This window comes from Bombus vosnesenskii, unplaced genomic scaffold (genome assembly GCF_011952255.1).
Source record: "Bombus vosnesenskii isolate JDL3184/JDL3185 unplaced genomic scaffold, Bvos_JDL3184-5_v1.1 scf7180000015566, whole genome shotgun sequence".
Lineage (NCBI taxonomy): Eukaryota > Metazoa > Arthropoda > Insecta > Hymenoptera > Apidae > Bombus > Bombus vosnesenskii.
The window spans coordinates 5855-21557 of record NW_022884052.1 but is presented as its reverse complement, the minus strand read 5'-3'; the positions used below and the strand labels follow the sequence as shown (position 1 = coordinate 21557).

Here is a 15703-nt window from a genome sequence, read left to right as displayed (position 1 = left end):
ATATGGGTATTTTCAGCTACTAAAACTGTCAAAGAATGCAACGCGGTGTCTTTATGATACAGCGAAGCAGACACCTGGTAAAGATTCGTCTTGTCAGACATCGATCACTGTTCATTTGCTTGCTAGAAAAGTATTATAAAGTCATATCCCGAAGGATCTTTGAGCTGGCGGGACCGCCCTGTTGTCAAACCACTGCCCACCCTGAGACTAACTTCTTTACCTCCGCACAAGGGGAATACGTCGCCATAGACCCGCTGGACGAAGGTCACCGCAAAGTTGGTCGACTGCACATGTCGATGTTAGCAAGACAGATAAGATGGCAGAACTTTCGACCGATTATCTTGATTAATATCTTGAGTCGACTGTGCGTGTGTTTCGATTCGTATGCTGTTTATAATCTTTATAAACGAAGCGTCATCAAACGAACTTAAGAACACAATTTATTAAAATCTCGAAAGTAGTGGGCATTGCTTGCAAAATGACAATAATTTTGGGCCAAAGAGTGGGAAATGCTTAATTTCTCATGTCGTTACAAATTATCATGAATTTTTTACTTTAGGTTATTTCAATGACATGTCTGAAATCCATGTTTTATTAGCTACAATAGTACGATGATAAAAATATGTTACTGCTATTGGAAAATCGTCGATGACCTTGAAAATTCGGAAAAAATGGCTCTGAGGGTAGAACACGAATCACAATAATATGTATTAATCCAAATAACTTTTGACTCGTACATTTTTCTGTATCTGCAGAAGTAACGAAGATATTAAACGCGGACACGATAAACGAAACGTCTGTATATAGATGTGGTTCGAATCGAAATTACGAGTGGCACGTGATTCAATTCATTTCATTACTCTTACCCATCATTTCGTCGAGGAGAAACGACCATATTATTTCAAAAAACTGGGATAACTAGGTGCATTCGTGCTATTTTTAATCTGTTACTCCATCTGAACCAATAACTTTTTAATGTGTATAAAATATTCCCATAACAAATAATGAACTGCACCGTTTAATACAATAATATTATATTTTTATTTTTTGTAGTATTTAATAATAAATTAACAATAAATTGTACAAATCCATTGAAAGAAACGCAAGTGTTCCTCGCCTAATCTTAACGCCCCTATCTACTAACTTCTTGTCTACGTTTTATGTTGAAGTGGTTACCACTTCTAAGAAAACTCTACATCTGGTCTTTTTTAGTTTTCTCAAGCACTGAAGCCATCGACAGCGCGTAGACAAAAGACTGCGACGAAGTCAGGCCATAAACAGTAGACAGGCGACGTTGGCTTCGGGGTTTTCTGTTATTAGATAACACAGCTAGCGTGCGGATCTGGACCAGCTCAAATTGTATTTTACTTATTCACTTCTATTTAAATATATTTTTCTACCTTACAATTTATCCACGTGTTTTCTCTGTTTACACATCGAATAACCTCAACATTTTATAATTGCTATACGAAATATTTTCATTATTAGTGGATTTATCAGAATTTGTTTTAGTGCTTGTCATAAATGATGTTATTTCTAAGAACCTGCAAACTAACGATGTTTGATATTTTCTATCTTTTATTAAAGTAGATTTTCCGCCGTATTTTCAACTTTTGCGTGTATGACTACATAATAACAGGAAAATGAAAACATTTACGCGAATAGCAACTGTGCTCAAACTGAAAGATATGCGCTATTCCTTTTAATGCTACATCTTCGTAAATTTTCTCGTGTTACTGTACGGTCGTTGTACCTCATGGAATGTTTGTAAACATTTATTATTGATACCTCTACCCCATTCAGAGAGTACACAAGATATTAATAGTCCCGTGTTATCTTCTGCATAACGTGCACGTGGACAATGCACGAAGAATAACACGTAGCATCATGAGTTAGAGTAACGAGGAAAAGTTTGAAATGCTCTTGATTTACACTGTAACCGTGCGTAACCGTCTATAATACAACGGCTAGTGAATCGTAGTCGATATTATTGGCATTTTTATTCGAAAATAATAGCGCACTTTACCGATTTCAATGAACTTCAAATATGTTATCGAAATATGTTAACGTCCTGAGAAAACTTCGATCAAATTTAATTTATTTGATTTAATAATTAACTTTTAGCTTTTCAGCGTATGTAAAATATTCGGTACGCACAACTAATATACGGAACAATTTTTAAGCAGATGAATTTCTATGAATGAAATAGCTATATATTCTTTGTACTAAAAGTTAAATTATTTTCCGCAGTAAGAAATATTAAATTAGAAGAAGGTTCGATTTCAGAACAAACACGACATAAACAATAACCATCGTTGCTCGACGATCAAACATTGGAGCGGATACAATTCAAATGCAAGGCTGTTTCTCAGCTTCTACAAAACGGGTCGAGATGAAACATATCCAATTTTCTTTCCAAGACACTACGCTATATAACGGAGAAACCCCGATCGAAAATTGTTCAGTAGTTTTTACGTGATGCAAGTACGAACAAACAAACAAGCAGAGAGGCAACATTTTTTTAAGTTAAAATTAGTTTTTTGGATTCCATAGCTGATGAGTTATTCCTGGATATCCGCTTTATTTCTTGTTTATTCGATGTACAGATACAACCCTTCTACTCTTTCTATAATTCTGGCACACAAGTGACTGTATTTTTTACCTAAATTTAACTCATTGGTGCTAGTCATCTTTAATATAAATAAAAAAAATGATAAATGGGTCAAATCCGTAGATTGGATTAGATTAATGGGTTAGATGTATGTCTACTGATTTCAATTATTACTATGTATGTGACGAACATACGGATAAGACAGTGCAACATTTCATACGTCAACAGATTGCTTGAAAATTTAGTTTCGGCCGGCTGCTACTCTAGCCCAACCTATAATCCGTTCATTTTTCTTTTTTATTCATGTTGAAGTTATTCTCATTTCTAGGAAAACTCTACATCACTAGTGTTAGCTTTCTTAGTCCTCGAAGCCATTCGAATTCTTGCAGTAAATAGGTGGTAAGGATTCGCGAATTCAACTTATCAGGAAGTTCGTACTTCTATTTATATACATTAAAAACAAGTATTTTCAAACTGGAGTGTACCAAAAATCATGGTACATGGTAAAAAAATTAAAAAATACAAATGAGTTTTAATCATATAAATATCTAACTCATTAGTTTCATCAGTTTCCTGTAAAATACTACTTCGAATCAATTTAAAGTCTCTCACACAAGTAGGAAATGTTTCATGAGTTTAACCACAATTAAGGAAATGTCTTAATCAATATTGAAGTAGACGAGTAATAATAATCTTTCAATGTTTCAAAAGTCATATACATTAAGTAAGAAGATACTTATTTGCTGATAATATTGACACAATTTAAGGAAATAACAATACGTTTCCGATATCGCTGATACCGCGCTTTTCAACTTTATTAATTTACCCTGAGTAACAGATTTACGAGGAAGAGTAATGACTCAATGCGCAAAGAACAAGCGATGAGAAAATTTCGACTTGTCTTCGACGATTAAATCGAGATTACGAAACGACTGAACAAATGCGACCAACTATCGTCCGACGATACGAACGGTCAACGAATACATTCGTCCACGAACGTGTCACGTAATTTTTAGGGTTGGTTGGTGAAAATAAAATATAGTTGAGTCGTAACACAACAATTAACTTTGTTTTAATCAACCTTTATTGTGAATTCACCAATCACAATGTAACACGCACTGAATTAGCGTAAATCACAATTCACTCCAACCACGTTATGTAAGACTTAGTTACAACAATACATTAAGTAAGCGACTTATAAGGGTAGAGACCGATATAGATATGTTGACTATTCTAAGGATACAGAATAAGTGAAGTTTTACTGACGATACTGTGTCTGAGGAAAGCTAGGGGTGGGTGTGTCTAAGGACGCGGGACTATCGGATTTGTTGATGACAATTTTGGTTAAGGAAGTGAGGGTAGTAGACACCGTCTCCGATTGGATAATAAGAAGGTTGGTGGACCAGGAGGGGTTTTAGCCGCCCTCGCGAGAAAGTTGCCAACGGAACATACCAGATGTGGAGAAAACCAACTTTCTAAGCTAACACGTGGTAGACAATAAACGTAAAGGGAAATTTAAGACAGGAAATACTCGCTTGGTCCGAAGGACCTTAACTATAAAAATGCCAAGGCCCCCTGGTGGGCACTTAAGACTATTGAGGGTGCGCGCCAAGGATATGCAGACATCTGGGTGCCATCCTGTCCGTGGTGTGTGGCCTGGTCTCTGATGTGAATTGACTTTACAGAAGAAAAGTTGTTTCGTTTTAAAGGAAGTGCGAATATTAACGTGCGAGCAGCTGCTTATTGCAAGGAAACGATTAAGGTCATCGCGAATTCATAACTCTCGTTCGTAATTGAAAAATTGTTTATCGGGTATTGTATCGCGTAGTTTGGACTTTACGTGTTCGAAAGCCGCCTATATATAGAGATTCGTGTACAGTCGCGCAGTTACTCCAAATTGCAAGTTTCAGTTGATACGAATATGAGTATACGCGAAATATCCGCTTCTCTCAGCAATCGGTAGGTATAAATTTGGTCATTAATATCAGTGGTTTTAATTCTGTCATTATTCAAATAAATTCGAACAGATGCACAGAATTTATTCTTGCTCAATAGTCGAGTCATTGTGAAATCTCTACTTTCCTTACTTATGGAACTCCTATTTTCGAAAATATCGTTTTGTTTTTTTTTGATAATAGCAAATAGTATTACACTTAGATTTCTAAGGAACTAAATCTAATTGACTAAAAGGACTAAAATATAATTGAAATTAACTTGTTTATATTACTTCCTAATTTTATAGATACATTCTAGTAGGATAAAAACTGTTGTAATTATCGATTCGAATATAGTTAATGCTAAAGAAAACAAAGAATTACTTTCAACAGATAAATCAACTTTTAAAGAGCACCATGAAGAACCGGTTGATAAGTGCAACATTTGTCAGCAGTGTTCTCTTTGCGATCCTTCTCGCCCACCTGCCGGTTACTTTATCGAGTTTCGAATCGATCGAGGACCTTCTGCCGATAATAGGCGCAGGGATCAAAATATTGTTAGAAAACGTTGATCGCCAGTTGAAATGTCCCGTGTTTCACATTGCTGTAGACAATAAATGCGTTCTGATGGGTTAACGTTCAGAGCATTCAAATTTATATCATGAACACGTACATTTACGTTTCTGTTTCTTCCGTTTTCGCTCTTCGACATTCGCTTTGAATCTTGATCGACATCGATGCCGAAAGATTCAATGACCGTCGATTACTAGCTCACTGAATCTGTGTATTCAGGATTTTGTTTACTGTCAACTTGAATTATAAAGAATGTATTGTAATAAATAAGGCAATGAAAACGTTGAATTGATTATAATTTTGCTGCAAAATCCACTTAAATTTAGATGCGAGTGTTTAGAAGAAGAGAAATGTTTACAACTACGCACTTACCTACTAAAATTCAGTCTCCTTGTTGATTTAGAGATGATTTGACTTCAAAACGAAAGAAAGACACGTGTCTCGTTACTAGCGAAGAGTCGTAGAACATAGAATATATTAAAAGGAACAAATACTTTATAATACTAATTATGCTATTAATACCAATAACTAGAGCTCATCCATAATTCTAACGAATTATTGTTGAAAATTCTCGAGGTACATTATGTTAGGGAATATGTACGAGACACATACACGATACATCAAAAACGATTGTAATACTTGAAAATGAGAATTTAGTTCTTTTTACTATTCGGGCACCAGCAAGCTTGGTTAAGGTCGTCTTGTCCATTTCGACGACCAACCGATACCTGTGAAACTTTTTCTAATTATTTTTTTGGGGTTAACCAAACTATCGTGCATGCTCACAGTTGAATGAAGAAAAATCAGAATGCGAAGCAGTCTTGGCAGTTGAAGGACCAAAGGTCGGTTTTCCAGCGCCTGCATATCAGAAGCGCGTTGATGATTTTAGTCGTGGATCGTGCTGATCTTTCTAGCGTTGGTCACGTTTTCGTGCGTATTTTCTGTTTCTTCTAGAGTTTAGTTGGAATCCGTAGATTAAATCCAGTTAGCGCCAGTTGTTGAGTGCGAATGGGAGGCGGGAATGATGCGAGAAATGACATGCACGATCCTTGTACGATAACGATGTATGTTTATTATTACAAGCTTATCTCTAAAGTCTGGGTGAACTATCCTCCACTCAGCAAAGTTATTACTAATATCAACAAAGATTATTTGTGTGGTTAACAATGTCCCTTTACTATTCTAAAGTGGAAATAACAAATACACAGCACCCTTCGAATTTGACCTACGAAACGCATTTTTTTCATCCTTGACTAAATTCGCGATTATGTTATTTCGATCCTACCGACGATATTCGATATATTTCGAGGAGTCTCACTCAAGATATCGCACGCTAAAAAATAAAAATTGATTTTACATCGAAAGGGCTACTTTTAGAACTATGTCGATATTTATTTCTCCCGGTCGGCACTATAAGCCCTTTGAGTATCGGACACCTTTTTACACAACCTGTATACGTCAGTTAGCTATCACACTTGAAACGATTACGGAGAAAACATAATGTTCGGAATCGCAAGCTTTGAAATAAAAAAATAAAATATGATCGCGGCAATAATACGCTAAATTGTACGTACACAGTAGAACCTCGATTAGGAGAGAAAGAGGGAATTTTTACAAAGATTAAACTGCATCCGTTTATTCGCATCTTGTCCGCGTTTGCCCAGCCACAATTTTCATTTGTCTACCCTTCAACAGATATTATCGCCAAATGTTCAATAATGTGATAATTTCGGTATAGCGTATCACACTAAATATTTAGTTACAAGAAGGCCGAACAACGTCACGTTGATCAAACTAAAGGAATATAAACGGAATAATACAGAAAAACTTGGAAATTTTTGCGAGCAATCGTTGCAGCATTTGATTCAGTGAACACACGATAAAAAATAATAATATTCGTTCCTTTACAACAAACGTAAAAACAGGGGCATGTCACATAAAATGCATAACACATACTGCTCGATATATGTGCTACCTTATTACTATTATCCCATAAATACGCCATCTAATCGTATTTTCAATACAATTTTTATATTTCTATAAATGTTATTGTGGTTGAATGTATTTTAACCGCCTAGGGATTTTTAATTACACACAATTTTCGGCTAACATCGTCGTGTATCGTCCACATTTCTGCTGTATTACAACAATAAACTATAAACCGTCCAAGCGTATAACCTTCTTTACAGCGCCATCATTTTAAATCGGAACAATCAAACAGTTTACACTGAAACACTGCGAATGTTACAGCGGTTCATCGTTACAGAATGGCTGAGCTGTGAGAAACAAGAACGATTGCCGCAGAATATAAACGAGACAAAATATAAATTGATATAAGATGCAGTGAAGCAAATCAGTCGCAGGTCATTCGTTTTATCATTTCCTGACGTCCATATTAGAGATTTTATTAAAAGTTAAAAAGCTGAGGTAGACTCGTGATTGTACTGATTTTGAATTAGACATTACAGTCCTTCTAATTTTCGTCAGAAAATAAGCTTTTCTTACGGATGGAATACTTGACACTACCGTTGCAACGAACAATTAACGACCTGGTACGTTTCGTTCTAGATAAGCGACCCGCATATTGCGATTACAGATGGCTGTATTAGCATGTACATTGTCAGAGTAATCAACAGTCTCAATTTAAACAAGATAGATTTTTTTATATAAAAAGAGCAAGAAACGACAATACAAATGATTCATTTTGATTACTATGTTTTATATTGTAATACTTGCATGTTACTATATCAGGTAGATATTCAAACTGGTAAACACTACACATGCAAGGATATTCTCGAAAAAAGCACAATATTATCTGTTGCTTTGAGAAATTATGGAATCAAGGTGGAAGACAGAATCTCCGTTGCAGCTGAAAACCATCCACATTACGTGGTATCGATATGTAGCACGTTATTTATCGGAGCTACATTTGCACCGTTGAATCCAGCATATACAGAAAGTAAGATATTCTCCAAGCAGCTTTTACGAATTATTTTATAATAACAAAGAAATTAATTTAATTAAAGTACGTGCGTGTTTAATATTATAGAAATTTAACGAAGGCAGAACGTAAAAAGTGGAAAGAAAAATTTGCTCTTCTTTTTTGGAAACTTGCATGTTTCTGATAACTCCACTGATTATGCCATATATAAGTTAATGAAATCGAGCCTCGACTTTATTATTTGCCTCGAGTTTATTATAGAATTTTACAACTACTAGAAACAGAGATCATAAATTAGATACTTTAATTAAAGACTAAATTTATTTACATTACATTTGCAGAATTAACAATAAAAGTCTAGAAACAGTACTTACTCTAACACCAAGTTTTATAATGTAGTGTAAACAATAATTGTTAATATTAAATTGTTAAATATTGTGTATATAGATGCGGAAATTAATAATCACTTATATTCTCAATATGCGTTACTCCGTCACCTTTTAGAGATACAAACAATACTAATTTTTAATCGTATACGATTAAATTGTATTTAACTACTCCGAATATCTTCTCAGAGTAAACATTCTACGAAAAATATGTTATTTCAAAGAAAGTTGTTTCAGCCTCTCCTTGCGGAGACGGATATCGGAAAAAGCTTTTGTAAGGCTCTTCGAATATTTCTAGATCTTTTGTAAAACTGTCACCTTGTTACGCGGAGTGGTTAAGTTACGCGATGCAGCATATGCGTTATTTAATCATATCTAATGCAATTTTTTACGTAGGAGAATTTACGCACATGCTGGAAATTTATCAGCCACGGGTGTTGTTTGCATCGCGACGCACTGAAAACATTTTGGCGAAAATTGCATCTACTGTAAGCTGGAATATGAAATTAATCGAATTGGATGATAAACCTCTTGATGGAAATATAATAACCTGAGACAAGGTTTTGGAAAAATATCAAAGTATCACGGATCTCTATGCGTCTTCACCGGTGCAGATAGATCATAACAGGAAAAGAATGGCAGCTATTTTATGTTCTAGCGGTACAACAGGCCTTCCAAAAGGAGTAATGTTGTCTCATCGAAATTTGTTACTTTTCATCCAAAGTCTAAGGTAAATATATTAAATTAATATACACAATGTATCCGGTTGATCTAAGACCACACATATATTTCGAGATTTATTTTTCATTTATGTTAAATTTAAATATATATTATTCGTTTTATATGATTAACAAACCATTCTTTATTCAAATCAACTATATAATATTTTCTCTATTGTTGTGCCTCTTAACTCTTATCATTCTAGTTGAAATTATAAATATTCGATTCAATTGCATTTTGTTCTTAATCGAAGTGCCCCAGAATCAATGGATATTCGACGTGGAGACCGAATACTAGTTTTCTTGCCATTATTCCACGGTTATGCGTTCGGAATGATGAATACGGCAATAAGTTGCGGTGCAGCTGTGTACATAATGCGAAATTTCAAGTTAGAAACATTAATCAGTCCCGTAGAAAAATACAGAATTACGCATACACCATTGGTCCCTCCAGTTTTAGTTGGTCTTGCGAAGCATCCAATGGTGCCAAATTGCGATTTCAGCAGCGTGAGAGAGATCGTTTCCGGTGCGGCAACGCTTCCGCCGGATGTAAGTTTTTCGTCCAAACTACCTAACGCAATACGTTATAACGGTATACTATATAACGTAATAAGTTATAACGTTATACTATATAACGTAATACTTTATTACGTTACACTATATAACGTAATACGTTATAACGTTATTCTATGTAACGCCATACGTTATAACGTTACACTATATAATGTAATACGTTATTACGTTATACCATATAACGTTATACTACATAACGTAATACGTTATAATGTTATAATATATAACGTAATACTTTATAATGTTATACTACCTAACGAAATACCTAATAACGTTATACTATATAATGTAATACATTATAACGTTATTCTATATAACGTAATACGTTCTATAACCATATAACGTTATACTACATAACGTAATACGTTATAATGTTATAATATAAAACGTAATACTTTATAATGTTATACTACCTAACGAAATACCCAATAACGTTGTACTATATAATGTAATACATTATAACGTTATTCTATATAACGTAATACGTTCTAATGTTATACTACCTAACGTAATACGTTATAACGTTATACTATATACCGTAATACGTTATAATGTTATACTACCTAACGTAATACGTTATAACGTTACTGTATAAAACGTAATATGTTATAACGTTATATCATATAACGTAATACGTTATAACGTTATTCTGTGAAATGTCATACGTTATAACGTTACACTATATAACGTAATACGTTATAACGTTACACTATATAACGTAATACGTTATAACGTAATACCATAAAACGTAATACGTTATTACGTTATTCTATCTAACGTAATACGTCATAAAGTTATACTATATAACGTATACGTTATACTATACAACGCAATACGTTGTTGTGTTATACTATATAACGTAATACGTTATAACATTATACTATAAAACGTAATACGTTATAACGTTATTCTGTGAAATGTCATACGTTATAACGTTACACTGTATAACGAGATACTTTATAACGTTGTTCTGCGGAACATCATACGTTATAACGTTACACTGTACAACGTAATACGTTATGTCGTTATACTATATAACGTAGTACGTTATAATGCTACACTGCCTAACGTAATTCGTTATGACGATATACTATATAAGGTAATAGGTTATAAAGTTATTCGATAAAACGCAACACGTTATAACGTTATACCATATAACGTAATACGTTATAACGTTATACTGTATAATTTAATACTTTATTACGTCAATCTATATAACGTAATACGTTATAATGTTATTCTATTTAACGTCATACGTTATTCCGTTACACTATATAATGTAATACGTTATAACGTAATACTATATAACGTAACACGTTATAACGTTATACTATATAACATAATACGTTATAAAATATAGTATATAACGTAACACGTTATAACGTTATTCTATATAACGTTACACGTTATAACGTTATACTATAAAATGTAAAACGTTATAACGTTATACCATATAGCGTTGTACTATATAACGTAATACGTTATAACATTATACCATATAACGTAATACATTATTACGTTATTCTTTATAACGTAATACGTTATAATGTTATACTGTATAACGTAATATGTTATAACGTTATTCTGCGGAACGTCCTGCGTTATAATGTTACTCTATATAATGTAATACGTTATATCATTAAACTACATAACGTAATGCGTTATAACGTTATACTATATAACGTAATACGTTATTACGTTGTTCGCTATAACGTAATACGTTATAAAATTATACTATATAGCGTAATAAGTTATAACGTTATACTATATAACGTAATACGTTATTACGTTATTCTATCTAACGTAATACGTTATAAAGCTATACTATAAAACGTAATACGTTATAACGTTATACCATATAGCATTATTCTATATAACGTAATATGTTATAACGTTATACCATATAACGTAATACGTTATAAAATTAAACTATATAACGTAACACGTTATAACGTTATACTACCTAACGTAATACGTTATAACGTTATACTATATAACTTAATACGTTATAATGTTATACTACCTAACGTAATACGTTATACTATATAGCGTAATACGTTATAATGTTATACTACCTAACGTAATACGTTATAACGTTATACTATATAACGTAATAAGTTATAACGTTGTACTATATAATGTAATACATTATAACGTTATTCTATATAACGTAATACGTTCTAATGTTATACCATATAACGTAATACGTTATAATGATTTACTACTTAACGTAATACGTTATAAAATTATACTATATAACGTAACACGTTATAACGTTATACTACCTAACGTAATACGTTATAACGTTATACTATCTAATGTAAAACGTCATAAAGTTATACTATATAACTTAATATGTTATAAAATTATACTATATAACGTAACACGTTATAACGTTATACTACCTGACGTAATACGTTCTAACGTTATACTATGTAACTTAATACGTTATAATGTTATACTACCTAACGTAATACGTTATACTATATAGCGTAATACGTTATAATGTTATACTACCTAACGTAATACGTTATAACGTTATACCATATAACGATATACTATGTAACGTAATACGTCATAACGTTCTACCATATAACGTAATACGTTATAATGTTTTACTACCTAAGGTATTACGTTATAACGTTATACTATATAACGTAATACGTTATAACGTTATACTATATAACGTAATACTTCATTACGTTATACTATACAATGTAATACGTTATAACGTTATTCTATATAACGCCATACGTTATAACGTTACACTATATAATGTAATACGTTATTACGTTATACTATATGTAGTATCGTGGACGAAAGGCCTAAGAAATATCGGGCGAACTATGAACAATGTCGCGGTGAGCCGAGGCGTCGTCGGGCCCATCAATGTGTCATCGGTCTTTTCATGTGCATACTTTCGTGGAAAAGACCTACGTGACCCTGGCCACGAGCGCCTGCAGAACACGTGTGCGGTGGGCCTAGGAAAAAGACAACAGAATGCGGCAACGGCCAGAGCGTTAGTCGAAAAGCAGAGAGCGAGTCGAGAAGCAGAGTGCGAGCTGAGCGGAGACAGAGGTTGCGGATGGCGTTGCCGAGAGAGTGTGGATTGCGCTGTTTTCTGTGCGTTTGGCGTGAATAGTTCAGGTTGTACAACAATCGTCTTTTTCTGTCTGATTTACATCTCTATTGTCCACTCTTTGTAAACACATTATATCACGATATTATATATATAACGTTATACTACCTAACGTAATACGGTATAACGTTATTCTATAAAACGTAATATGTTATAACGTTATATCATATAACGTAATACGTTGTAACGTTATTCTGTGAAATGTCATACGTTATAACGTTACACTATATAACGTAATACGGTATAACGTCATACCATAAAACGTAATACGTTATTACGTTATTCTATCTAACGTAATATGTCATAAAGTTATACTATATAACGTAATACTTTATTACGTTATACTATATAACGCAATACGTTGTTATGTTATACTATATAACGTAATACGTTATAACATTATACTATAAAACGTAATACGTCATAAAGTTAAAACATATAACGTTATTGTATATATCGTAATACGTTATAACGTTATACTATACAATGTAATACGTTAGAACGTTATTCCATAAAACGTAATACGTTGTAACTTTATACCATATATCGTAATACGTTATAACGTTATTCTGTGGAACTTCATACGTTATAACGTTACACTATATAATGTAATACGGTATAACCTTGTACTACATAACGTAATACGTTATAACGTTATACTATATAACGTAATACGTTATAATGTTATACTACCTAACGTAATACGTTATACTATATAACGTAATACGTTATAATGTTATACTACCTAACGTAATACGTTATAACGTTATACTGTGTAACGTAATGCGGTGTAACGTTATACTATATAACGTAATACGTTATAACGTTATACTATATAACTTAATACGTTATTACGATATTCTTTATAAGGTAATACGTTATAATGTTACACTGTATAACGTAATATGTTATAACGTTATTCTGCGGAACGTCCTGCGTTATAACGTTACTCTATATAATGTAATACGGTATAACATTATACTATAAAACGTAATACGTTATAACGTTATACCATATAGCGTTATACTATATAACGTAATACGTTATAACGTTATACTGTATAACGTAATACGTTATAACTTTATACTATAAAACGTAATACGTTATAACGTTATTCTATAAAACGTCATACGTTGTAACGTTATTCTGTCGAACGTCATACGTTATAACGTTACACTATATAACGTGATACGATATAACGTTATACTATACAACGTCATACGTTATAACGTTACACTATATATCGTAATACGTTATAACTTTATACTATAAAACGTAATACGTTATTACGTTATACTGTATAACGTAATACGTTATAACTTTATACTATAAAACGTAATACGTTATAACGTTATTCTATAAAACGTAATAGGTTATAATGTTAAACCATATAACGTAATACCTCATAACGTTATTCTGCGGAACGCCATGCGTTATAACGTTACTCCATATAATGTAATACGGTATAACGTTATACTATATAACGTAATACGTTATCACGTTATTCTATAAAACGCAATACGTTATAGCGTTATACCATATAACGTAATACGTTATAACGTTATTCTATGTAACGTCATCCGTTATAACGTTACACTATATAACGTAATACGGTATAACGTTATACCATATAACGTAATACGTTATAACGTTATACCATCTAACGTAATACGTTATTACGTTATTCTATCTAACGTAATACGTTATAAAATTATACTTGTCGGAGATAAGGTGACACCGGTGCCTTCCCTCTGAAACCTCGGGAAGATCCATAGAAACATTGTAATTAAAATCTACAGTTGTAACTAAACGATTTGCCGTCACTCTAACCAATTGTATTTGTTTAAGTCCTGTGACAATGAGCTTGGGCTCAATTCGACAATTAGTCGCCGAACGTGGCGGCGTTCAACGGGACGAACTCTCCATTTAACAAAGGCATTGAGTAATCCTATAGCACTCCAAAAGAAAGATTCGTAGCGGCACTTGGCAGTAAACATTCCAACGGTTTCTGTCCCGTAGCTTGCCACATGCAGGACCTATTCGCCGGGCAGGATGTTTACCAGATGTAGACGCGTCTCCACAGTACGTGATCGACTAGCACGAGGACCGTCATAAGCACTAATATGTAGTTACCTAAAATCCTTCAACAGATACACAGTCTTTGTCCCAGTTACGGGAAGACAGGAGAGACCTATTTTTCCACGAACGACGTCTCCCACTAGCAACCCTCCCTCAAGGGCAGCTAGCATCCTTTTCTAACTACCGATATGGAGATTGGCCAATTAGCAGCAACGTCAATTTCCGTTACTTTCCGAACGTAGGATATCCCCGACGAATCCGATGATCTCGTGTCCTTAGACACGCCCCATCATAGTTTTCCTCTGAGGTATCACCGGGACGGAAAGTCATTCTCTCTTGCGGTCTCATCGACAAAAAGGATTTACTCCTTACGGTCAGCGAATATTGACACAGAATTCGACTTAGACATTTGCGAGTGCGTACGACTACCGTCCCGTTGTCCGCGGATTCTTTATTGAACCTAGGATCATTGTCATTAGTCTCTCGAGTATCTAATTACCACGGTTACTTGTCCGGTTCTATGGTAATCGCATTTGCACCAGTCAATGTCTTCTCTATTGCATAACGACAATGTGTAATCCAAATGAAGATTCGTGTCACGCCCCTAACTTTAATTCTAATGTAAACCCGAAATTTAATCGGGTTAAAATTAGAATTTAAGGCGCGTAACGATTGTTTGTTCGACCAATCGCGGGGAGACGTAGTCGCTAGGAGAGACGTCAACGGGAGTCGTAAATTCCCGTTACGA

The 15703-nt window shown here is 33.7% G+C and overlaps 1 protein-coding gene across 1 annotated transcript; it reads left to right on the top strand.

The window, feature by feature from the left end:
* The first annotated feature begins 7804 nt into the window (after positions 1-7804).
* On the top strand, positions 7805-9169 carry LOC117241265 (luciferin 4-monooxygenase-like). The gene is made up of 2 exons (XM_033507226.1): positions 7805-8077; positions 8842-9169. The coding sequence occupies exons 1-2, from the start codon at positions 7813-7815 to the stop codon at positions 8997-8999; spliced, it is 423 nt and encodes a 140-aa protein (XP_033363117.1). The 5' UTR covers positions 7805-7812; the 3' UTR covers positions 9000-9169.
* The last annotated feature ends 6534 nt before the right edge of the window (positions 9170-15703 follow it).